Source organism: Ammospiza nelsoni, chromosome 1 (genome assembly GCF_027579445.1).
Source record: "Ammospiza nelsoni isolate bAmmNel1 chromosome 1, bAmmNel1.pri, whole genome shotgun sequence".
Lineage (NCBI taxonomy): Eukaryota > Metazoa > Chordata > Aves > Passeriformes > Passerellidae > Ammospiza > Ammospiza nelsoni.
Window position 1 is genome coordinate 142,469,381 of NC_080633.1, and position 25,813 is coordinate 142,495,193.

The 25,813-nt window shown below is 42.0% G+C and overlaps 1 protein-coding gene across 1 annotated transcript in view; it reads left to right on the forward strand.

Annotated features, from left to right (window-relative positions):
• Window positions 1–1,506: 1,506 nt before the first annotated feature.
• FER1L6 (fer-1 like family member 6) overlaps window positions 1,507–25,813 on the forward strand; it is a 64,789-nt gene continuing 40,482 nt past the window's right edge. Inside the window, exons 1-12 of the mRNA XM_059478555.1 lie at window positions 1,507–1,541; window positions 9,757–9,839; window positions 10,534–10,660; window positions 11,283–11,337; window positions 11,433–11,564; window positions 12,262–12,324; window positions 16,936–17,014; window positions 18,504–18,660; window positions 19,712–19,898; window positions 21,460–21,652; window positions 22,679–23,019; window positions 25,667–25,775. Coding sequence (XP_059334538.1) covers window positions 1,507–1,541; window positions 9,757–9,839; window positions 10,534–10,660; window positions 11,283–11,337; window positions 11,433–11,564; window positions 12,262–12,324; window positions 16,936–17,014; window positions 18,504–18,660; window positions 19,712–19,898; window positions 21,460–21,652; window positions 22,679–23,019; window positions 25,667–25,775 — 1,561 coding nt within the window. The remainder of the gene's footprint in view (window positions 1,542–9,756; window positions 9,840–10,533; window positions 10,661–11,282; window positions 11,338–11,432; window positions 11,565–12,261; window positions 12,325–16,935; window positions 17,015–18,503; window positions 18,661–19,711; window positions 19,899–21,459; window positions 21,653–22,678; window positions 23,020–25,666; window positions 25,776–25,813) is intronic.

Below are 25,813 nucleotides of genomic sequence, written 5' to 3' on the forward strand. Positions count from 1 at the left end.
ATTGCAAAATTCAGAAGGATGAATGATAAAAAAAAGCATTAATTTTCTGCTCCAGTGGAGAAAAGGGAATTTTGCATATGGTTTTTAAAGATACAGGAGCACATGAGATATCTGATTTAATTACCATTTCCCCTTTGAGTAGAGAAATCACTCAAGTCAAACAAGAGTGTGATGGCTGCTGGTGAAGGGCAGGGCAGCTTCTGGACAGCTAGGCTGGAATCTTCTTGAACAGAAGAAGAGCAAATAAGCCTGACCTTCAGAGGCAGCCATCTCCCCAAATTCCACTGAGAAAAAACAAAAAGAGAGAATTTTGACCCTGGTTGATCATTTGGGTTAAGCTGTCTACTGTAGTTTAATTTCTCTGCATTTTTCACTTCAGCAAAATTACCAAAACCTCATGTGCTATGGGTACTTCATCACTTCATCACATACTTAATGATGTATTTTGGGAATAATGAATTCTTTTGCTGGGGTTCAAATGTTCCATTCCAAAGGTGTCCCTAATGAGATGTTCAGCTCACAGTAATGGAGTGTCCTCTTTAAAGGCCAGCTCCCATCAGACAAGGTTAAGAACAATGTGAAAACTATCTTTGGGAAGTGCAGAACAAAAGTGGTCTGTCTTGTGCCTCTCTAATTTGTTCTCAGCAAGGACTGAAGTAAGTCCAAGAGGAAATGTCAAGGAATCAGATGTACTTACAAGACTGGAGACAAGAGCTGTGACAATATGATGGTTTATTAACCAAGAATAACAGATACTAAGCCTTTGAACTGGGGAGTTAGAGGAATAGAAGGGGGAACCACAATCCAGAGCCTTGTACATTGAGCTGCTATAGAGAAAAGTTAGGCAAGCTATAGGTGGAAAAAGAAAACAGAAAAAGAAATTATGTCCTTATTAAAAAAGAAGTGAGTGTGAATACAAGAATACTTAGATAGGCTTGGTTTTTCAGAGTGGTTGCTAAGACTGTCTGAAATCTAAACTTTTCAAGATGTCCTGGTGGGTGTTGTATTCCTGCTGGCCTCTTAGCTTGGAGCTGCTGTTCAGGAGCAGGGCATGGCTTCCCCAACAGACTGGCTCCTGCAGAGCAAGAGGAGTTCATGTTTGCACTGAGATAAATCTTTGTTCTTGTTCAGTGTTTACCAGATTGACTAACCAGGCACCACATTTGCTACCAGCCAGAAGCAAACTTAAATGCAAATAGAACAAGAGGACACAGCCTCAAATGTGACCAGGGAAGTTTTAGATTGGATATTTAAAATTTTTTCTTCACTGAAAGGGTTATCAAGCAGTGAAACAGGCTGCCCAGGAAAGTGGCTGAGTCACCATCTCTGAGGTATTTAAAAGATGTAGATGTGGCACTCAGGGACATGGTTTAGTGGTGAGCTTGGCACTCTCAGGTTAATGGTTGGAATTGATGGTCTTAGAGCTCTTCTCCAGCCTGTTGGTTCTATAAGCTTGGAAAGCCCATTCACCATGTAAAAGGTAGAGACTGAAAGAAAAGCAGCAGGATGGAGCCCTCAACAGTGGTATCTCAGTCTCACAGGTATGTCTAATACCCTCAGGAAATTCTTCCAAGCTTTAAATTAAATTCAGCTAATTATAGCTGAAGACTTTCTCTTGAAGGAAGAGAAAATCAACAAGTCCTTTAATGCTTGTTTTAGCTGCTCCTGGGGGGTGTGATGATTATTCCTGGTAAGAACTAGTCTATAATGCCTTGTGCTGTCTTTAATAATTTCTAACTGCACAAAGTCATGGGAAGTCTTCCACAGTTCAGCAGATGAGGGATCAAGATCCCTGTAGAGGGAATAAAGAGCTCTAAGAGGTGCAGGAACAAAAGAAAGGACCTCTCTGCATGTAATAACTGTGTTCTTTATTTTGTAGGCCTGTGTTAGTATTTAGTAGATCTGTTCCCCAGCTCTTGTGTATTGACATGAGAAATGTCATTGAATAGAACCACTAATTTGCATCTGTTCAGGATGTGGCTTCCTTGTTCTCCTGAATCATGATGCATAAGGATGCTAAATGTCAATGCAAAGTCCTTGGTTTTCTGCAGGAGGGACAAGGTTTGGAAGAGCCAAGGCTGTGTGTGCCAGGGTGGATAGCCAGTGCTTGCAGGCATCCCTGGTGCTGCTCTGGTGCTGCTCTTCTCAGCCTTCTCAGAGTTTGGAGTTTTAGATCATTTGTAGCAGAACCAGGCACAATTCAAAAGCTCAAATTATAGGTTGCTCAGAATGCATATCAGTATACCTGGTATTTCTTCTTCTGCATCTAGGGAATAATTTTTTTTTAAATAAAAATGCTGAAAAGCATGGAAGCAGCTCTGTCAAACCAGTTTCTGCCCCCCAAGAAGGGCTAAAGGTGGAAAGTTGGAAATACAGTTTATGAAACAGGTATGAGCAAGGCCCTCAGCAGTTTCATACACTTAGGAAGTTTATGAGCTGGATGGATATCAGACCCTCTTCCCACAAACTCTATAAATGTGCCTGAAATCTCCTTGAATTCTCTAACTCAACGGCCTTCTATGCAATGTCTGATTTATGTGTCTCACTGAAGAATACCTAATTTGTTCACAACCTCATTTGTTTTAAACTTGTTGCCTGATAATGTCATTGAGTGCTGTGGTTTTGTGGTCTGGGGGTGAAACTGAGACACTCCTTCTCTATCCATCTTTCCATGTCACTCATTATTTCACAGCTCACTTCCAAAGAACACTTCAGGTGTGGTTAAACAATATAGTGAACCCAGATGTTTCTCAAAGACATGGGGATCACATGAGACTCTGATAATTGGGAATGAATTCACCTCCCTGCTCAAGTGTGCTCCAAGAATGGATTTGTTTTTTCACTATCAGTTTTATGCTGGATTAGGTATAATTTTGGCAAAAGCTTATGCTGTATGCTTTGATCATTCAGACAAAAGCATGATAATGAATCCATACCTGATTCAAATCCATGCCAGGTGACCCAGCCATGCATGGATTTGGTATTTATGATCAGGGAATGACCAGAACAGGAGAAACATCCTGAGGTCAGATCTGGCACTGTGCTCTTCTCCAGCAGTGGCAAAAGGGTGGGATATTCAGGGATAGCACATGAGCCTGGGCACTTTCTGTGTCCATTCTCCTGAGCATCCAGAACATTTTTACCATGAGTATTAATGGAGACATCCCCATCCAGTCCTTTTAGTATTTTCAGTCTTGTTTCATCAGGTGCATCCTCATTCTTGTACTGTGTGTAATACTATGTAAGAATCTGCTTTGCTTTCACCTTATTTGCCAGTTTAAAATTACAAAATTTCATCCTTTTCCCACTCAGTCATCTCCCCTCCAAATGAAGAGTTACAGCTGTGTCAGTCTGTCATAAACTGACTTTTCCCACCCTTTTTCTGTGCCTTCTCTAACCCTGTTGCCTTATTTGAGATGTGGAGACCAAAGCTGTGCACAGAATATGAGACATTAAACTGATTTATTCTGTGTTCCTGTGTAATGACCTTGTGTAGGTTCACCAGTGATTTAAAGGCAAGCTGACACTCACACCTTTCTTGCTGACACCCATCCTGACAGCACAGTGTGGATGCTTTTACTGATGCTGCACATGAGCTGCTAATTCAGAGACCACCAGGGGTGACTCCAGGACCATCTTCTTGTGTTTGGTAGCCAGTTCAGCATTTCTCAGGGATAATTCATTATTTTTACTGTACCACCTGAAAAGCACAAGCTATCATCTCTTTCTCAGGGTAAACAGTCTCTACCAGGACCCTCTTTTGATCACACTTCACAGTGTTTTCTCTGAATTGCTGAGTTTTAGGTTCCTTTTGAGATGGGAATACAAAGCAGCCAACTGTAGCCAGAATGCAGTAATTTAGTGGAATAAGAGGTTCCCTTTCATATTTTAATTTAATTTCTTATGCTAATCTAATGGCTGATTTCAGGTTTTGACTGCTGCAGTGCAAGAAGCAGAAGTTTTACACAGAAATACCCACAAAGACAGCAGAATTTCTCCTGAATAGCTATTTTAGAGCTTTTTCTTGAATGCACATAGCCAGTGTGTAACTAATCCTGACCACTGTATTGTCAACTTGAAATTTTGTTTTCTTATGGAGGAGATATTAATAGTTGAGACAAGACATGTAAAGTCACAGTGTCACATAGATATGAAAAACCCTAAGATTCAGAACTGATACCTTGGCTGCCACTGCTTTTTAAATTGCAGCTTGTCATACAGGATTCTGAATTCACCTTCTTGAAGAGCTGAAGATTTCCTATTGCTTGATAATCCTTGGACCTGTCAAAACAGCAGAACCAAGGGGAAATCAGGAAAAGTGCAAACAAGTAAAGGCAGCTCGTAAAAGCTTCAAGCTTTGAAAGAACCACATCAGAAATAATGGATTTGGGAATAAAGGGAGGTTCTTTGCTGAAGCATGGTGAAGGATCTGACAGTATCTGGACTGAACAAAGCAACCCTGCACTGGGAAACAGACTGAATTAAATGAATTAATTGGTGAAGTCTTCCCTTAACTTCTATAATCCTGAGAAAAGAAGGCATGAAATGAATACATTTTAACCACTCATTAAGATTTTTTTGCTTTCCATATGCCCAAGATCACAGAATTTATTTTATTCAGCCTTCCTTAATAATTAAATGTAATGCAAAAAATTTCTTCCCTGGGACTTCACTTATTATCACAAATGACATACTGTCTTAATAAAAAATGGTTGTGAATTAACCAACTGTGTTTATGTGACTGTTTTAGATTTAGTAGACTTTTCATTTTGAAGCCACATCTTTGTATTGTAATTATATTTTATTCTTTGGAAAAAGGGATTTAAGTTATGAGATAATTTCCTTGACTAGTTCATATTGTGGGAGTGTTAAAATGAGCCAAGAGTCATTCCTATATTTCAGGTTTGTTGTTTCTTTTTTTTTTTTTTTTTTTTTTTTTTTTGCATTTGAAATGAAATGAAGTAACATTTTTATGACTTAGAGAACTGGTGTTTATTTCATGGAAATTAGAACTACTCATGTAGGTAATTATTCACCTGGTGCAGTACTGTTTGATCTACTGAAATACTCTTTTGAAAATGAACTTACATTGAAAGAAGTGGAATTGAATTTTAAGGAGCTGAATAATAACCCCACCAAGACATCATAGAAAATGCAAAAATCAAAAGATAAAAACCCACTTATCAAATTTTATGTTCATGTATAGGAAGGCAGAAGTATTTTTTCCTCTTTCTTCAGTTTCTGCTTTCTCAGCCAAGGCAACCACTGTGCCCGTGGCTTACAGTCTTGAGGCACTGGGGCTGCCTCAGAGCTGAGGTGCACAAGCCTTTGATCATCCCTGAACTAAATAAGTTTGATGGCTCCAAAATGTTTGCTGAGATTGCTGCTTCTAGAGAGGAAGGGATTTGGGGGGAATAGCAGGGCAAAGCTGCTCCAGTGAGGACTTTCTGCTGCCAAGAGCATGCTGGCAGCTCACTCAGCCTGTCCATGTGAGAGCTGGATGGCCTTGGGGGATGTGCTGGATGAAACAGGATTTGTGTCTGTGTCTGATCTGGTGTGCAGCTCTCACTCCCTGGTTTCATTCCTCTCTGCCCACCAGGAGCACAGCTCACACACCTGCACAAGGGAAGGGCATCTCAAGGCTACAGAAATGGAACTTGACAAATGTCTTGGTCTATTGCAGCTGAGCCCAAGTCTGGGTTTTTTCTTGAACTAGTTCTGGAAAACTGCTCAGAGAGGGGGCTCTGAGGGAGGGACAGAAGGGCCCTCCTGGAGCTACACATCCTGTGTTTCAATGGCTCAGTTTATTCTTCCAGCCTCCTAAGTGATGGAGAAGTGTTTCCTGCCACCCCTCAGTGAGTGTCCAGGGTGAGGCAGATAACCTGCACCCCACAAGGGCCTATTTGTCTCTGCGTGGCTTGTAACCATTCCCACAGCAGGAAACCAGTCTCCCCTTAAAACAACTCTTCAAGCACACAGACTTTCAGACTTTTGAAAATATTTTGCTGGAAGAAAATACTACATTTAAACAATGTAGAGGAACTCTGAGGTTCAGTAAAGTCATTTGAACTCATGCTGACATGCTGACACCTCTGAAGTGGATTTTTTTTTTTGGCCAACTTTCCTTTAAATTAGACTGCAAATTGCAATTATTGGATATCTAAGAGAGCATTATGCTGTGCAAGAAGTGATCACAAAGCCTCTGCGATGATGGGACAGCTTAGATGAAAAGAAAGAGCATGAAAGCAATTTTGAAAGCTGGACGCTGCCATTAATGAACTTTGACAAGAGGGGAATGAAATTTGTGAGTCTTTTTTTCAAGGTATGAAAATTAATTCAGAGACCCAGTGGACCTGTGGCACTGATAAGAGGAAATGAACACTTGTGTTTACAGATGTGCAAATTCAACATGGTCTGAGTGTAGGCAAATGCTGTGCTGTGGTTGCTGTCCCACTCTTATTTACTATTTATATCAGAGAAGCCCCAATGAATCACACTCATAAACTAAGGTCCATATTGTACTGTGCATATGCAGAAAAGAAAAAGTTCTCCTGACTTCAGATTTTTTTACAATCCCCATGTGAAAGGAGCTGGGACACTCAGTCTTCTTTGAATTAAGAAATGTTCTTGATTAGCTGAGATGGCTGATTTTTAATTGCTTCTAATCAAAGCACTTAAAACAGGAAATCTCTTTGAAGCCTGTTAGAATTCTTTCATCTGCCTTCTGTTTGGGCATGAAATTGCTTTATTCTATCTCAAATTAACTTGTAGGATTCAGTAAGGAGCAAACCCTCTAGTTGTGCATTATGTATCATGTGGGGGTTAAATCTTCACTGAAGTTTGTGAGCAATGCCTCAACACTAACAACCTCCAACTTCCCCACAGGTCCATGACAGGTGAATGAGTTTTTCTGCACCCAAGGCTCTCCTGATTTCCCATCTTTGTGCCTCACTGGTAGCCAGGAGGTCCTGGGGGAACATGGGAGACCTTTCCTCATTATATCTTTGGGGTTTACCTAGAGGTGGCACAAAGTTTCATGCCTTTCTTAGGGATACAGATGGGTATGGATAACTTTGGGGTCATTCTCAAATCTGGTATAACTGCATAGAAGGTCCAAACTTTATCTTTTTAAAATTTACACCATCTTGGGGAAGAAGGGATGAAATGATTTTCAAGTTTTCAGCAGTTTCAGAATTTATGTCAAAACTGCAGGGAAAATATTTTGTGGAAATCGGAAGAAAGTTTACTTTTTTTATTCCTTCCATGAGAACAAACTGTCTACCATAAAAAGCATTTCCACAGAACACTTTGAGGATGCCTAGCTGTTATATTAAGCAGTGTGGATGTTACCCATGTGCACAGTATTAGGGTGTGTGATGGGTTTTCTCCTCGAGCCAGGTCTTATGAGCTCTCAGAGAAGCCATCACATCCAAGATAGCTCTGCTACCTGGAATGGCATAAAATCAACAGGATGGCTTCTGAGGTAGTGTTAGAAACAGAAAAGTTTTAATAAAAGGCAAAATAACAAAGCTCTTACAGTGAAAACTCGAGCTAGGGGCAAGAGGTTTTTGTTCTTGTTAAAACACTTCACAAAAGCAATGATTTCCTTTGTTCTCTTCTTTTTCTAGTGAATTACCCAGGTGGGATTTTTTGGCTTCTGTCCAATTGGCAGCCCTAGGTTTGAGGTGAAGTCCTAAAGATCTTATGAGATGTCTTTTTACTAAGTTGAGGACAGAAACTGAGCTTTTTTTCCTTTTTTAAGGAGACAAAGGATAGGTTGGTTACTTTGTCAACAGGGGGCACATTCCTACAGGTGTGCACACTGACACTGGCTGACAAGTGGTTTACATATCAAAGTGATGCAGCCTGTTGGGAAGGATTGGTTGATTCAGTTCCCTGAAGACTTAATTTACTTAGTTTAGACCCTTACACAGACGATTCTCTCTGGCAAATCCCATGTACAGAGAATGCCACCCTGCTCTCCTGCTGAACACACCCACACTCTTTGTTCCCATAGCTGAGCCTTGCAAGTGACCTGTGCTTGCTGCCTCTCTGGTGCTTGAGGGACACATCTCTGCATGGTTATCCTGGCTAAGGTAACCTCTGGGGTCAGGGACACATCTCTGCATGGTTATCCTGGCTAAGGTAACCTCTGGGGTCAGGGACAGGGCTCAGGGACACATCTCTGCATGGTTATCCTGGCTAAGGTAACCTCTGGGGTCAGGGACAGGGCTCAGGGACACATCTCTGCATGGTTATCCTGGATAAGGTAACCTCTGGGGTCAGGGGTGCAGGAGAGCTCAGGTGCAGCCTGATGCCATTTGTGCCCAAACCTCTGACAGAATAAAAACCTGAGACTGAAATCTGGTTTACTTCAAAGAGGGATTTTGCTCTTGGCACCATGCAGTTATCCAAAGCTTGGCCAGTTCTCCTTCTGTTACCCTGTGGCACCTTCTCCAGTTCTGTCTTTAGGCAATTTCGAGTGTTATGTAAACATAAGAATCATGGAAGACAGCCCAGTTAACACATCACGTTTATTAATGGCCACTTCCTGCAGCCACTCTCTGATTCTTGCTTTGCTTGATGTCTGTTTTTGTCTGGGTGCTACATTTCCACTCATACTGATCAGATTTTAGGATCCTTTGGCACAAATAAGTTGTACATTTTCTGCTATTGTACACTACATTGCTGTCATTCCTCTTGGGCTGGCCAGTAAACTTGATTTGCTTGCTCTGGGTACAACCTTTAAACATTACCAACTTCCCTTTCCAGTTTGCAGTATCTTTTCCTCCACAGTTTGAGTTTGCAGATGATTTCAGATGTTTGAGCACTGGTCACCATCAGATTTACTCAGCTTGTAGGTGCCTGCTTGTTTTGGCTCATTGGACTGTGTGCTTCTGCAGGTAAATTTTTATACCTGCAATAATTTAGGCAAACAAATCCTCTGATGACAGGGAGAAGAAAATTTGCTGAATATTTGTCACTGCATGTTTGTGGCCAACAAAGAACCTGAAAAATGCTGCTATTATATGAAACCCTTTGTGTTTCCTGTCACCACTTGGTTTGTTTGCTAGTCCAGTTAATAGCACAAAGTTCTCAAGCAGCATAGATTGTTTCTCCCTCTGAAACATGTGGCATATTTATTTTCTTGGAAGAACTGGTGCTAGGCAGAAACACCTCTCTAACACAGCTTGAGGAGTAACCTTGTTCAGGCTTGTTCATTGCTTTGCTGTTGAAGGGGAGTGAGAACTACCTCAATTATGCAGTGTATGTGCCACTGATATCATGGGTGTAGTGGGTGTCCTGACCAAGGTATTTACACAAATGACTTTATCTCAATTCAGTGGAAAACTGCTGTTGTTCTGGATCCTCTAATCTGCCTTTTATCTCTGGTCTTATCAATCACAGGCATAAGGAATGAGCTACATGTGTGGGAAGTTAGTAGATTGGAAACTTATCTTTGATTTCCTTTCTTTGCATCTTGCCATCTTGGTTTGAACAGAAGTTTTGGCTCTTGTCACTTTATGTTTGTCTGTACATGGCCAAATTAAAAAAACCAAAACTATATTGGATGAAGCAAAAAGTCAGAGCTTTCTCTTGTTTCTCTCCTTTGCTGTCGATAAAAGGAAATTCAGAATATAATGATCTTGCTAGGAAATCAAAACTCCCTCTTAACAACTCCTTGAGTTAAATTAGAATCCAGTACAGAGAAAAGTTTGAAAACACTGCACTAATCAATTTTCTTTACTTTTTCAGAAAGGGGCTGTTTGCTGGCATGAAGCTGAAGAAGAAGAAAAAAGGCGAGAAAGGGCTGACTATTGCAAACAAAGATGCATTGGGTAAGCCTCATAAATCAATATTTCAACAGGGATGAGCAGGTGGTAGGGGGATTATATTAGATCTGATTTCATGTGAACTCATTTAAATTGTGTCTCAAGGCTTAGCATTGATAAAACTGGCAGTAAACTCCTTATCACTCCCAAATAAACAAAGAGCTAATTCCTTTTGCATTAACTGTTTCATGAAGTTCACATTCAGGTTCGGTGAGTTCACACTGCTCTATCTGGTACAGTAAACTAAAAATGTCAGCCTGTCTCTTTCCATAGAGAGATGGCACATTTTTGAGAGTTTTTTTCCTACTTTACAGGTAGCTAATTTACTACAAGTGTGTAATTCCTCCAGAAGTTTTGCTTCTTTTAGAAAGAAGCACCATAAATACACAGCCTGCTGTGATGGCTGGATGGGCTGGCTCAATAAAGCTGGCAGCTTTACTCAGTAGTGTGTGTGTGCCTGTTGTGAGTGCACACAGGGTGAGGAGAGTGGCCACGGCCACATGGATTTGGGAAATTTTGCACAGGAGGGGAGCTGCTGCTGTAATCAATGCTGCTCAATACGAGAATACCTCTAACTGGGACACCCAAATAAATAAAATATTCAGTTCATGATGATGAGTTCATTGCTCTTCTTCAAGTGAGCTTTTTGCTACTGGAAATCAAATGTGGGTTTTACTTCCTTGTCTGTTTTCTTCATCAGGTGATCATGATGAGATTGCAAGTTTTCTCCATGACACTCTTGGAAGACAGGAAGAGGCAGAGGAAGACCTTGTGAACAGTGATGCTCTGTCTAGTGCTTTTGGATCCTTAAGCCCAAATAGGAAAAGGTGCCTCTTCATGTATCTTACCTACCATCCCCCTATACATCTTTTCCAGATCCCTGTTTCCCAGGAAGGGGAACCCTTGAACAAAACATCTGACAGAAAATCCCTTTGCTGACAACAGTGATCTCTTCACTCCTGCTCTCCCACATGACAGAGTAGAATGCACTTGTCAGCTCAGAGATATCACCAGGTGCTATCCAGTGCAGGGAGAAGTTGAAATTGATCCTGAGCGTGCCTCAGCTGTGCTAAGGAGCTCTGCTAAACAAAACAAGCCAAAGGGAACTGCAATGTCCACAGTGAAGAGCTTGTGTAGTTGTGCTTTTCATGCAGGAGAGGAATGCAGTCTAGGGAAGAATGGAGTCAAACCTAATGGGAACAACAAGAGAAATCATTGCTATGATAGGTGGCTGCACTGGTTTGTGTGGATGCAAAACATTTCCCTGTCAAAGAGTATATGAGAAAACCAGAGATGGTCTCTGCTTAGGCTCTCTCAAGCCTAACAGTTCACAACAAAACTGTCTGCCATAAATAATACTCATTTAGTGTTGAGAAGTCTTTCTAATGTGTGCACAAGTACCAGTTCTTGCCTAGAGATGTCTAATGACTTCTTCTGTCATTTAAACAGGGCAAAGCTGGTGACCAGAATTCATGAAGAGGAGCTGAAATCCCAGAACTACCAGGTGAGCAGGGGGTGACAGCCCTTGTGTGACTGTGAATTCCTCAGGCAGGCTGGACCTGAGCCCAGGAGTGTCCATGGTGTCCCTGTGCCCCACAGATTGCCATCACCATCATCGAGGCCAGGCAGCTGGTGGGCGAGAACATCGACCCCGTGGTGATCATCGAGATAGGTGATGAGAAGAAGCAAACAACAGTAAAGGAAGGCACAAATGCCCCTTTCTACAATGAAGTAAGTGCTTTCTCTTAAAAAAGACACTTTCTTCAATGGTTCTTCTGGATGGACTCTGCCATTTGGTAGCTCATAAGGGGATGAATTAAATATACAGCACCTGTCTGAGCAGGCAGGTCTCTCCAGGAGACAAAGCACCAGCAATAGCTCCCTTGGGTTTTAGATCTGTTTGTTCTTTCTCTTCTCAAGGTCTGTCCAGCCTGTTCCCACCCTCTCAGCACATTCTGCCTTACCACCGCTGCTACTGCAGTTTTTTAAATCATCCATTTAGGAGCTTTGTCTATACTGCACCCCCCCACACCTCCACTCCCTTTTCTACTATTTCATGCTTTCAGCCTTTCCTTGACATATGTTTGCTCCAATTAGTGACAAATCACACCAAAACAACCCCCAAAACCAAATTCCTTGTGCCTCCTGTCCCTTTTGACAATGCCTTCTGATGCAGACTGAGGCCCATGGGCATTTGTGAAGCAACTCTTATGCAGCCATGCAAGGAATAGAGTAGAAAACAAGTCTGGGCCATGGCAGTAACACATCAGGGACAAGGAGAGAATTTTGCTTTGCCCACCACTGCCCCCCTGCACCCCCAGCATCTCACCTGGGCTCTGTGCAGTAACACAAATCCTGAGCCATGCAGCTGACAGCACTGTCTGCCTGCCCAGGGATGGTTCTCATCTGCTGCCCCCTCTTCCCACAGTACTTCGTGTTCGACTTTGTTGGACCACAGGTGTTGCTGTTTGACAAAATAATCAACATCTCTGTAAGTACCCAGGAAACCTTAACACAGTAAGTAAAGGTCATTGGTTTTGTGTCACTTCAAATCTAAATGATTCTTAATGTAGTTTAAAAGAAATAATTTTAAGTACCAAGAGTGCTAGAAAGTTACCATGAAGTACAGGAAAGAGGATAGAAAAGAGGATAAGCAGGAGGAGTCAGCTGGTAGAGATTTGAAGGAACATACCCAAAAGGAAGATTTAGTCTGCATTTTCAGGGACACTCATTGCTGCTGTAGCAAACTGCAAGGAAGAATGAGAAATTCATCTTAGCTCTCTCTTCTCACTACCTTCATCCATCTAATTTTCAGCCTGCCACTTGATTCAGATGACTGAGTTGGAACTTCTTGTTTACATCAGTTCCTCAGATATAACTGTCTCTAACTAAATGAAACTAAACTAATGCAGACACTTTTCCTCAGCAGGGGCTCTTGGGCTGCCTGAGTGTCACTGGTTGGTTGCTATTAGCATGGGGGTGCTCTCCAAGAGTTCATTGCTGCTTCCACTGCTCATTGCAACTAAAGTCCCAGCAAAACTACAGGGGCACCCTATTGCTCTCTACAAATACCTGAAACAAGGTTAGAGACAGGTGTGGCTTGGTCTCTTCTCCCAAGTAACAAATGACGGGACATTCCACAAGGAATTGGCCTCAAGTTGGACCAGGAGAGATTTAGACTGGCTATTAGGAAAATTTCTTCACTGGAGGGGTAGACAGGCATTGGAATAGACTGCCCAGAGAAGCAGTGGAATCACCATCCCCAGAGGGAATGTGGCATGTGGATGTAGCAGCTGGGGACATGGTTTAGTGGTGGACTTGGCAATGCTGGGTTAATGATTGGGCTCCATCTTAAAGATCTTTTCCAACCGAAATGATTCCATGTTTCTGTGACTTCTCAGAACAGTCCTGATGGAAGACACACATGCTCTTGGGCTTAGACATTGGATAGTGATGTGCAGTTTGGAAGGCCAAGTCTATGGAACCATGTTAATTATCTTCTCCAAAACTCATCACCACATATAGCAAAGCTGCTAAGGAATTAAAGATCTCATGAGACTCTGGACAGTGCTGTATTTGTATTATTTGGAAACTCCAACAGCTGTGCCCTTCATGAACTCTTGTTTTTGCTAAAAGTCCATCCATTTTGTCAGAGATTTCTCTGGCAATAAACAGTGCAACAGTTGTTGCTGCAGGAAAAGCTCTTTTTCTCTGGAGTGCTCTGTCCATTTCAATAACTTACACAAGGAAAGGATCTGTGCTGGTTGAGCTTGGCAGAAACAAGCAGTGCTCAGGAGCTATAGGACACATCACTCTCTACTTCCTTTTCTGAGGTGCCAATAGAGTGACTTTCCCAGCTACAGAATAAAATGTGTTCATTTACACATGGACAACTGGACAGCTAGGTTTTCAGTGCTGGGAGTAAACTAACAGTTGGAATCCTAAAATTCCATTAACATCCACTGTACCATGCTCAAAGCTCAGATGTATGAAATTCAGAACTACATAAGGTATCTGCAGATCTGATCTCAGCTGTGAGGACAGAATTTTCTACAGGCTGGCAATGGGATGGGAGCAGATATCACCTCACAGCTGTGACATATCACAGCCTGTGGCCCCATGGGTGTTTCAGACATGGTTTGTGTAGCAGCACACTGCCAAGGCACCAGCTCCTGTGTGCTGCTGATGCCATTGGGGATGTAGAGTTATTTTCTCTGAGATATGGCCAGTCTTTCCAATCTCACATTCTTTTGATAAGGATTCCATATATCCAGTGGTGGAGGGGGAAAGGCCAGCTTTCTTCTGACTGCAATGGGAGTGTGGGAAAACGCGCCACCATTACCTGCTGTGTATCTGCACAGTTTCATCAGGCTCAGCAAACTTATTTTATTTATAGCTGATGAAGGTGCAACACTAAGAAATTAAAGGTCTTCTAGGTAAAAATGACTTTAGGAGAAAGCTCAGTAACAACAATGAGCTAACCTTGGGCAGTGCTCAGATATGCTACTGAAAAAAGAGATTCATTACCTTGCAACATAGTTCTGGAGAATGCAAACTATCAGGGGAATAGAAATAAAGGAGGAAATATGTGTGTTGGAGGTGAAGGAAACCCTGAGGGATGGAAAGTTTCGCAGCACTTGCTTAGAATGAATCTTACTTAAGAAGAAGCAAAGATTAGCGGCCTCCATTATGAACTTATCTGCATATGGAAGCTCAAGGAAAACAAAAAAGTTAGTGCCCTTGTCCATCAGTCTAGTAGTTAGTCTAGCTGTATTCAAACCCTGCATTTGAGAGAAAAATGAGACACTTGATTTTCCCAGCACCTGCTAATTACTAGATTTTTTCCTTCATTATTATCTTCCTGTACATTTCAGCAAACTTGTGGTAATACCATAGTTAAACTAAGGTGGCTCTTGTGAGCTAAAACTGTATCTCCCTTACTGAAATATTCCTCAGTGTAACACTATGCATATTTGTGCTCATTCACAAAATCTGACGAAAATCCTTCAGTCATCTACAGTCAAGTGTGAAAAGACACAAATCTTTAATTAGATATGGTGTGGATGTGATGTTCTCCCTCAGAGAAGACAAGAGGCGTTTGCTATAGACTTCATGCTCACTTGCTTTGTTGCATTCGAAGAAAATACACTTGGAAAAAAAATGATGAGGAAAGATGTAGAGTGTTTGATAGAAGCAGTGAGGTATTGCCTCAGCATTAAAAGCAACCTGCACTGCAGGGAGTGGAAACCTGCATCATTTCAGTGGAACAGGGGCATTTACTTTTCACGAAGCAAACCTCAGGGACAGAGAAGTGACTTTTACACATTTAACATTTAACAATCTCTGGACAGGCTGTCATGGAGAGGAAATGAGCAAACAGCAGTGAGACAGCACCACTTTGGACTCACCACACACCCTCATCTTGGTTTTGAGTCTTAAAGAAGCTTGTGGGTTTTTTTCCCCACAGAAAGGCTACAGCCTTCTTCCCCCTTTAACCTACCCTCATTGGATCTGTTGATTTGGGCATTCCCACATATTCCTCCAAAGCTGTAATATTGCCTGGCTTCAGGGAGAAGCCCAACAGATTTCAAGGCTTGTTCCCAGCCCTGTGTGTGCTGTACTCCAACCTCACAGGAGGGAGAGTCCAGGGCTAGGATGGGACCTGACAGCACCAGGGATTGAGGAAAAGCAGTAATTGTGCATGAAGCACTAACTTCAGACTAATTCCTCTTCCACATGAGGTTATTTAATTTTTCAGCTTAATAGTAAAGTAAAACTGTTCCTTTGTCCACTCTTAATTTTTCAGCTCTAGAAACTGCTTCTGTGTTGAGGTGAGGAATTACCAAGGACAGCTGAGTGTGTTCCTCAGGTCAGAGTGGCATAGTGGCCATAGGCCCTTAACAGGGAAGGACATTATATTGCAATTAGAAACTTCTTGAATTTTCTGGTGAATCTTGATGAAGGTGTCAGTGATATTTATTTGGAAATGTATGTCTCCTGCTCTTGAAAAGTGTAGAAAATAAAGTCACATGACCAATCCAGTGCAAAATTGCAAAAGTCTTCCTATCCAGAAATATCCTTATCTACAATGTGTTGGTCCAAAGAGAGAATGTGATGTGTTCCAGACTCCTGAAATGCTGTTGAAGGCTTGATTGTTTACTTCCAATATTTAGATTAAACTTCTGTAGACTTGAAAGAGCTTAGTTTCTCTCTGCAATTTGGGCAAGGTGCTCCAGAAAACTTGGCCTCTTTCAGAAGCTTTTCCAAAACAAGGAATAGGTTTCAACATCTTAAGCTGTTCTGAAACCAGGTGAGACACATTTTTTGAGAAATACAGCTCTAGAGCAAATCTTCCATTAGAAGAAGCCTCTGCCTTGTCTGTAAAGTGAGCCCCATGCAAGTATTTGAAAACAAGAAACGGAAATACATAGGTCTGGGAATCATGGCAATTGAAAATTATTAATTAAATTTGAATTAAATTAAATTCATCGCTTGGCAGGAAGAATACAGAGACAGACTCACTGGGGCCTGCTTGCCATCTAATTTACATCTATATCACTTCTCTGATTTCATTAATATCGTGGGGGGTAGATTAGAAATGACTCTCTTGGTTTATGTGTACATTAAAATGTTGCCAAGAAACTCATTCTTTCTCCTCCGAGCGTACTCTGTTTTTATGGCAATTCAGCTATTGCACAGTGATAGGATTTCTGCAGCCTAGTCTGAAACCAGTTACATCCCATGTGTTTATATTCATTATGATTTAGCTAAAACTGCCAGGATAAGTAATATAAATGCACCTGCTCTGAAGGAGCAGGTGCTCTAATCTTGATCTAATTCCTGCACTCTATCCCAGGGACCTGGGATGAACCTGTGTGATTCCACTCAGATGCAATTATATTGTTTTCTAAATAGGCACAATGTTGGGTAAAAGACATATTTCAAATATTGGTGTATCTGCTGTGGCTATGTGCCCCCAGTTTTGGGTGGTGCTGGGTGTTGATGCTTATTGCCTCTGAACTAAATGTGATCTTTGGATGCTCTTTCTTGGGCTGACTGTGAAGAGAGATAGTGCCATTCTTTAATCAGCTTTTTCTAACAGGTTATGCACAATAAACTGATTGGGAGTGTGCTGATAGGCTCCTTTAAAGTGGATCTGGGGACAGTGTACATTCAGCCAGGTGAGTGATGCATTTTATGCCATTTTTGTCTGCTAAGAGAGATTTGAGGCAGGGCAGGAGAGGAGAGGGAGATGTGCTGCTTTTCCACTCAGATGGTTGTAGTTTACTCCAACTTAAAGCTTTTGGGAGAGTTGTTTTCTTATTTGGATAGCAGAGTACCAGCCAAACTGTTAGAAAGAAGTTCAGCACTGAAAACACCTTGGCAATCTGCTCATTGGTGGATAGCACTTTTCAAGGGTGGTATTTCTTTAAGTGGTCAGAGTGGGCAGCTGAATATTCTACAAAATCCAGCTGCACTCATTTGCTACAGAGCATCCAAAGCTCTTTCACCTGTGTTGGGGTAAAAGGAACAGAGGGAGGGAGACCAGGATGGAGAGGGGAAGGATGGTGAGGAGAGCACAAGACAAGAGGAGAAGCAGATCATAACAGGAGAGAGAAGATGACAAAGAGGTGACCATAGGTCCACTTGACTTGTCATCTTCAGAGCTGTTCGGTGCTTTCTGACATTTGAACCTAAGAAAAGATCACCTACTTCTCTTTTGGAGTTTTTTAGAACCATCCACAAAACATGTGCCTTTTTCTCTTCCTCCTTGGTCTCTTCTTCCTCCTTGGGAAAGAACATATTTAGGCCACTTGCTGTAGATGTCACACACTTATAGCAAGAGTGTAGAGTTGCTTGGGCCACCCTCTCTGCAGGGTTCCTGTAAGAGTCAGAGAGGAATGGCCTATCTGCAGTGAGCAGTCTACATCCATGTTCAAGCTGTGTCAGTCTTGAGTTCTGTCCTGTATCTCCTGCTCACACCCTAACAGGAGGGTGGTGGCTGAGGGTTGATCTTGAGCTCATATCCCTGGTATTCTGTGGTGTCTCCTTCCCACTCCTTTACCCACCCAAGGTGATGTTCAATGACTTAACATGAGATCCTAGGACCTTTCTTGATGGGGTTGTTGAAACAGAATTACAGCAAGGGCTGTTGCGGGGGAATTGTCTTGAACATTTTCCTCCTTGAAAGATGGAGCTGAAGATGCTTCTGGTTCATTCTTCTTCCTCTGATGGCTGTCCACTCTCCTTCCCTTTCTCAGCTGTCTGCCAGCATTACAGTGGCCACAGCACCCAGCAGGGGTTTTCTGCTGGAGTTCTGAGTACTTCAGAGAGTTCTCATCAAGGAGGTGGCCTTTCCTCATGAGGGCTCAGCCTCAGTTCAGCTGCTGAAATCTCACCCAGGCTTCCACTGGTCTGTACTCATTGATCTCAGTAAAGAGTGATGAAAATGAGCTTGTTTCTGACAAGCTCTGGATCAATCCTTTGCTTGCCTTTTTGATCACAAAATATTTTGGACCCTCTAGAAGTGTCTGGTAAACAAATATATTTCAGCACAATTCTCCTGACAGCACAAACATAGTTTGATGTACCTTTTCCAGGAGTGAAGAGGAAGACACTTGTATGTTTTTATATCCTCTATTTGAGTGTTTAAGCTTGTCCTTCTTACAGGTCATCAGTTTTGTGACAAGTGGGCACTTCTCACAGACCCTGCTGACATTAGGACAGGAGCCAAGGGGTACCTGAAGTGTGACCTCAGTGTGACGGGGAAAGGTGATGCAATACAAGCCACACAGAAAACAGCTGATACTGAGGAACAGATTGAAAAGTACTGCAATAATTTTTGTTATTTACTGCTTTCTTCCTTACTAGGTGTCTCAATAAGTCTCTGCCCTCATTTCAATCCTTTCCTTGTTAACTCAGGGTTAATTGCAGGATAGCATTGTACACCTGGTTGTTCTCACATCCTCAAAGAATTTTTACAATCCTCTCATCTAAATTGAAGGGCACATTAGGGTCACTTCTCTGCAGCTGATAGAATTGACCAAGTCCTGTTGGCTAAGTTCCAAATGACCCCTGGCAGAATGTCCATTGATTTGAAACCAACTAATGATTACTTAAAGCAGTGAAGCAAGAAGAAAAAATATGAGGAAAACCTATTCCTTGTCCACTCTTGGATGTGAGCGTGTGGATATTTCCATATCCTTAGGTAAACTCAAGTACGTTATCATTCTCTTTGTAAAATACAGAAGTTCAAGGTGGTAAATATGCTACCAGCATACTTTAAATTTTACCTGAGCAATGTTTCTGGTCAGTACTGACATCCTGGACCAAGTCTGTGGAAAGTCACCAAGTTGATGGAGCACATGGTCTATGGGGAAAGGTGGTGGGTATTGGGTTTTTGAACCCAAAGGAGAGCACTCAAAGGGGCTTCATCATACATGAGGAGGGCAGAGACAGGCTCTTTTCAGATGAGTGGCTCTTTTCAGTAGAAGGATGAGAGGCTTTGGAGGCAGGTTAGAACAATGAAATTTCAGAACAGATTGTTTTTTACCATCGATATGGTCTAATGAAACAGGGGCCCAAAGAGAGTGGGAAATCTATGTCCTTGAAGATATTCAGAATTTACTGAACAAGGCCCAGAGAACCTTATCTGGCTGGACCTGATTCTATATCACATAGAAAAGTTTGCTGAGTAATGCCATATAATTTTCTTGTGGTAAAAGATTGGTAGTGGTTCAGATGAAAAAGCAAATTCATACACCTTTTTGTGTCTTCTCAGATTCATGCTAACCCAAGATCACAGTGCTGGCGGGAAAAATATCACTTCATTGTCCAAGTTTTCAATTTTAAGACAACAGCTTCTCTTTTCCTTCCAGGAATCTCTTGATCCCCAAAGGCTTTCCATCTGAAAGACCATGGGCCAGATTTTATGTGAGAATTTACAAAGCAGAAGGACTTCCAAAGATGAACTCTAGCATCATGGCCAATGTCACCAAAGCATTCATAGGCGACAGTAAGGACCTTGTGGATCCCTATGTGGTGGTCATGTTTGCAGGTCAAATGGTAATTGGGATCCTCTTGATCACAAAAGTAGGCCTTATTTCCTATTAGCTGGGCTACAGGCAGTTGATTATGCTGATGTTCTTTAACTTAGTGTTACATAAATTAGGTAAACATGTATCTTGGTCATCAGAAAATGTTCAGTTCTTAAATTATGCAGAAATAAAGTAATGGAGACATTTAATGCCAGCAGATCTAATATCAGGTTCACGGCAGTAGGTTACAGGCAGGCAGCAGGAGGGGAAAGAGAATTCTGTAGCACTAAAACACTGAGTTACAAGACAGTGATTTACACAGCATGGGATCAGGTGAGAGCTGTGTTCTGGTCTCCCTTGAGTGAAATAAGGAGGCAGGGCTGAAATCAGTGAATGTGGTTCAATCAGGCTTTTAGGGCTATGTATTGATTTCTGAATTACTCTGCTGAAATTCAGGACCCTCTCAGCTTTCCTGATTAGAGTAAACATTTAACAGACTGGCAGTGCTGCCTGGCTTCATTGCTCCTAGAGCAAGTTCAGCATCAAACATGGTGTGACAGATACTGCTTAGAGAGGCTTCTGACTCTGGTGGAAGAGGAATGCAGGGAGGTCCAGGGCCTGGTTCCCCTGGGGTGCACCATGAAACCCTGTGTCAGAGAGCCTGTCTTGATTACTGGCGCAAATAAACAAAGAATCAAAATGGAAACTATTTTAAGCCAGCAATGGTTTCTGTGTGCAAGGAAGCCTTAGGGACAGCTCCAGTTAGTCCTTTTCAGATGTTTCAGGCATGAGAACAAGGATCTTAGTACTGAATCCAAATTGCAAAGTACTACTGTGGGTTAAACCAGGCAAACACATGCAGCACCCTCAGGTTCAATAGAGGACTGAAGGAGACAGGAATGGGTCACTGATGTGAGTTTGCACACTGGTGTGCAAATTAGGGTTTTATAGTGAGGCTTGGTGGGTTTTCTGACTCAGTTCTCTCCATTTAATGTGAGAGTGTAAATCCTGCCACTTCCAGTGACTGTACAGACTGTGACGCAGTCCTGCCATCTCCTTAGGTTTGGAAGAACAGCTAGGGGTAGCCAGGACCTACCCCTCTTGCACACAGGCATATACCCAGAGCATGAACCACAATAATCATAGTTTATGCTAGATAAATTGCCTCATTTAAGGAAATCCCATTGGTACACACAGCCTGGAATCTGTAATGAATTTAGTCTTTTATGAAAAAACTGCACTGCATCATCACTGCCCAGATATTTCAAAAGACATTTGAAGGTGTGCAGTTTGTAGAAGAAATGCCAGTCTGGCTTTACAGATACATTTTGTTAATAAGGGTCCTGAAGTATTAGATTTTAGTCTCTGCTCTGTGCATGTGAGAATTCTTCAGCCATAATGTGGTCTTTTATTAGATATGGAGTGCAAAATGAAGAAGCTAATAGAAAAGCCAAAGTACTTTCAAGAGAGCGTATTTGTGCTTTAAAAATGGCCAGAGAGATGCTGCTAAGTGCAATTGCTGCTGTACTCAGTGCCATTCTCCAGAGTTCAACCCTTCTGGAATTAAATTGGCTGGACTTCCATTCCAGGGCCGGACAACAGTGCAAAAGAACTGTGCAGATCCTGTGTGGCACGAGCAGATTGTCTTCAAGGAAATGTTCCCTCCGCTCTGTCGGAGAGTCAAAATCCAGGTCTGGGATGAAGGCAGCATGAATGATGTGGCCTTGGCTACCCACTTCATTGATTTGAAGAAAATATCAAATGAACAAGATGGTGACAAAGGTAAAGGGGAAAATATCTGTTCCAGGATATACCTTTGAGGTAAAATCTACTTGCATGGGATCTTGGCACCGGCTAATCCTAATTTAGAGGTGTCCAGAGTTCAAGTGTTGGTTCTGAGACACCTTCTGTTGCTTAATTTCACATTATATTACGTTGTGCTTGGCACATGGAGGGTCTGACATTGCTGTTCTTGTTAAAGGGCTGCTGCATAATTTGTTACCATCTGTGTGGCTGTGACAATAGTCTGCTCTAATCCATTGGGGATGACAGATGTACGTTTATAGTTCATGTGAGTTTCTATTAAGCAATGAAGCCACAAACTGAAAATCACTAAAAATCAAAGGCAGAGCAGGCTTGTATTTTGGATCTACCCACTGGAGCAAAGTGTTTAGGTAAGGCTCAGCTGGGTGCAACCTCAGCCCAGGGAGGCACCATGGACTAGTGTCTTATGCTCTATTTGAGGAGAGACTCTCTACCTGGAGTCTTTTCACTGATGTTTGAGTCTACCTGTATAGCCTTGTTTATGCTGTGTGATGTATATGTGGAACATGGTCAGTTATCACAGCTCAGTGAAAGCACAGTAATTCCTTAAACCTGCCAATCCAAATATGCATCTCAGTCCTTAACCAGAAGATAAAAGAAAAATTTGTATAAATTGAGTAACACAGACTTGAAACAGTTTGACCTACAGGAGAAAGCCTCCATCCTCTCCCATCATGTCCCAGTCTGTAGTCTGCAGCAGCAAGCTCTTTTTCAAGTGATGCAATAGACCTCCTGCCCAGAAGGTGTGGTACCATCACCTTCTGAGAAAGACCTCCCGGCAGGGTTGGTTGGGTACTGACAGAGGTTTCTTGGGGTCTAAGAACTGCTCGGCAAAGCAGTGCTCTGTGTGAAATGATTCCTCACTGCCCAGAAATGGGTTCAGGTTTGGCTTTTGGGGTATTAGAGGCAAGATTTTTTGAGCAGACAATGAGGAGAGAACACTAATACCCAACAGAAAAGCCACAAACGTTACTTTATCTCCAGGGTTTTTGCCTACCTTTGGGCCTGCCTGGATCAATCTCTATGGCTCACCCAGGAACCACAGCCTCATTGATGACCATCAGGAGCTTAATGAAGGTTTTGGAGAAGGGGTCTCCTTCAGAGGACGTCTCTTCCTTGAGATTGCTGTGGAGATACTTTCAGGAGGAGCCCGTGAGTCCAAGTTTTCAAGCATTATCAAGGATATCAAACTGTCATCTAAAGATAAAGCACTGAAAGGAAAAGACAAAACTGACAAAGCAGGAGAGGACCGAAAGTCAGCTTCTCCTTCAGACAAGATGAACTCAACTGAAGTGGAAGTTGAGCCATTTGATGTACCTTTAGAGGTCAGTATGATATTAAGAGAGTGGTTGTCATGTGTCTCTAAACCTCCAAGAATGGCACTGCTGTGTGTATTTGGGGTCAAGCCTTATAAAATTCCTTTTTGTGCTCCCTACAGTTTCTCCACACTTTCACAGTCTTGGGACCTCCCCACAATAATTCAGCACAAATGCAGCATTAATGTGTACCTGTAACTCAAAAACCTCTCAAGTAGGATTTGGTGTTCATAAAACTTAGCTTCCTATTGTATAATTCCTTTTGCTCTAGCTGCATCCACATGTTCCTACTAGAAAATTATCTGACATAATATCTGCCAATGGACAGAGAACCAGTGTGGACAGCTGGGAATTACAAAGCCTGACTTCCTGCATTCATTTAAGAAAATCTGGAGCTGTCAATTGAAGTCAATAGAGAATCACTGACATAAAATCTGTGCAAATGCAGAAAGACAGATACAGTCTAGCCTGATTTAGTCTCCTCCTTTACTACTACATTGCCAATGTGATGCTAGTGTTAGGCTGATAATCCCTTTAGAGGAAGAGCTGAAAATTATGTGCTCAGTTTCAACCAGTGGTAACTGATGTTGTTCACCTAATTCCACCTGTTGTATAGGATTACATAATGGGAAAATCTGCACTGTGGGGCTTGGACAAGGTTGGGCAGTTGTGGCAGGGTGCATGGGCTTTGGAGCTGAGCCAATGTTTGAGCTTTAATTCTCAGTTCCAGCACATCACTCTCTGGGAGCAGCAACAATTGCTGCATATGCAAGCTCTTTTTTTTTTTTTTTTTACCCAATAAATAGGAAAAAAATATTCTCATAACCAATTTTCCTCCCCCTTCACTGTATCTACTACAACTACCTGGCAGGATATTGTGGCAAGCGGGCGCTTGGCCTCATCTCCCAGTGAACTAGCAAGGGGACAAGGGGAAATGGTCGTGAGTTGTGCCAGGGGAGGTTCAGGTTGGATATTAGGAAAAATGTCTTCACAAGGAGAGTGGTTAAGCTTTGGAACAGGTTCCTCAGGGAAGTGGTGGAGTCACCATTACAGGAAGCGATCAAAAAATGAGTAGATGTGGTGCTTTGTGACATGGTTTAGTGGGCACGTTCAGTCAAATTTGGACTTGATTATCTCAGAGGTCTTTTCCAGCCTTGATGATTCTGTGATTCTCTGTCATTGATCAAAAACTTTGTCTTTTGTAGTGGGAGTTCCAGCTCACTTAGGATATTTGTGTCCTTTATTGGTTCTGATTCTTGGTCTTTCCACTCCATCTCTACAAGTAACTGGGAGAGGAACAATTGTTCTTTGGTCTTGAGGCCTCACCTTGAGAAGTTCACTTCCTTGGCCTTGGAATTTCTGGCCTGAGGGCTGGCTGGAGTGGGTCAAGGAGTATGTGAGCAGAAAACTGGCATGGGTAATTGCAAGCCACTTATAACTTGTGCTCCACTGTTACTTTGTTTACTCATGTAGTTGTAAATTAGCTCTGTCTCTCAGTTCTTCTCTGAAGACTAATAGAGATGACATTCAAAGAAACTTATTTCCATATAAATTTTCCTTTATATGCAAGAAATCCATTATTTTGAATTGCTCAGTCACTATGTTCTTGGGCCAGGCGAAATACCCCAGGTAGAGAAACAAACCCTGCTGAAACACCCACCAACAAAAATGAATAGTAATAATAAGGATTTAATTCCAGCTGCTGTTTCTCAGTTTCAAATAGAGAATACATAAAAGGCAATAGCATGATACAGTGATGCTTGATACTCTTTTAGTTTTGACATTCAGCAATACTTTGTGCTCCAGTAGGCAGTAATTGTATTACCACTCTCTGAAAGGAAAAGCGGGAACTGGAGACATTACCAATAATGCAAAAAATGTCTCATAGAGCCTCTGAGACAACAGAAGCAAATTATCCATCCCCACAGCACAACTTTATCAACCTATTCTGACTGCAAGAAGATATTAAAATTTGTTTTCTTTGTAATGGGAGATAGATGCATGTGTCATAGTCTCTGAGCCTTGGCTTTATTAGGGTTTCATACTGGACAAGTATAAAAAGCTAAAGTTACTCTGGAGCTGCAATCTGAGCTGTTGACTCTGATATATGATGCTGCTAATCCTTTCACTGAAGACCTATGATATTTTGCTATGTATAGCAAAGGTTTTTCAAAATGAAGAGATCATGGGCTGTGTCAAAAACTGTTTCTGCTTTGCAGAAGTCAGGGAAACAAATATTCATGCATAGCTGATGTTTTATTCATTGCCTCACTCACACTGCAGAAGAATTAGGGCTGATCTTGCCTAATGGGCCTCAGTTTGCAGGTGTTGTGAAGTGAGAAGGGTTTGGATGGGAAGGCCACAACAGTTGGGGTGTAAATTTGGGGAGAACTCAAACTATAAATTATATCTCCTTTGAGCTTAGGCTTGGCTTGGGGTTAATAGCTTTTGCTGTTAATGACCCAAGAGCATCAGAAGTGTTGGCTGGCCCTCCTTGACTGAGAGTCCATGCCAGGCACAAGCAGATGCTGGGTCTCCAATAGATGTAAACAGAGCCTAGCATTCAACAAAAGACCATTGCACTTTTCCTTCATGCTGTAAAAAAAGAGTAGAAGGTAAAACAAATGCCAACATTTTCCTCCTTCTTCTCCAATAGATCTATGAAGAGAAATTTGAAGAATTCCTTCTCTTTGGGACATTTTTTGAAGCCACAATGATTGATAGGAAGTTTGGGGACAAGCCAATAACCTTTGAGGTTTCTGTTGGTAAGTGTGCTAAGGTTTTATCCAAAGGAAAGGGGGAG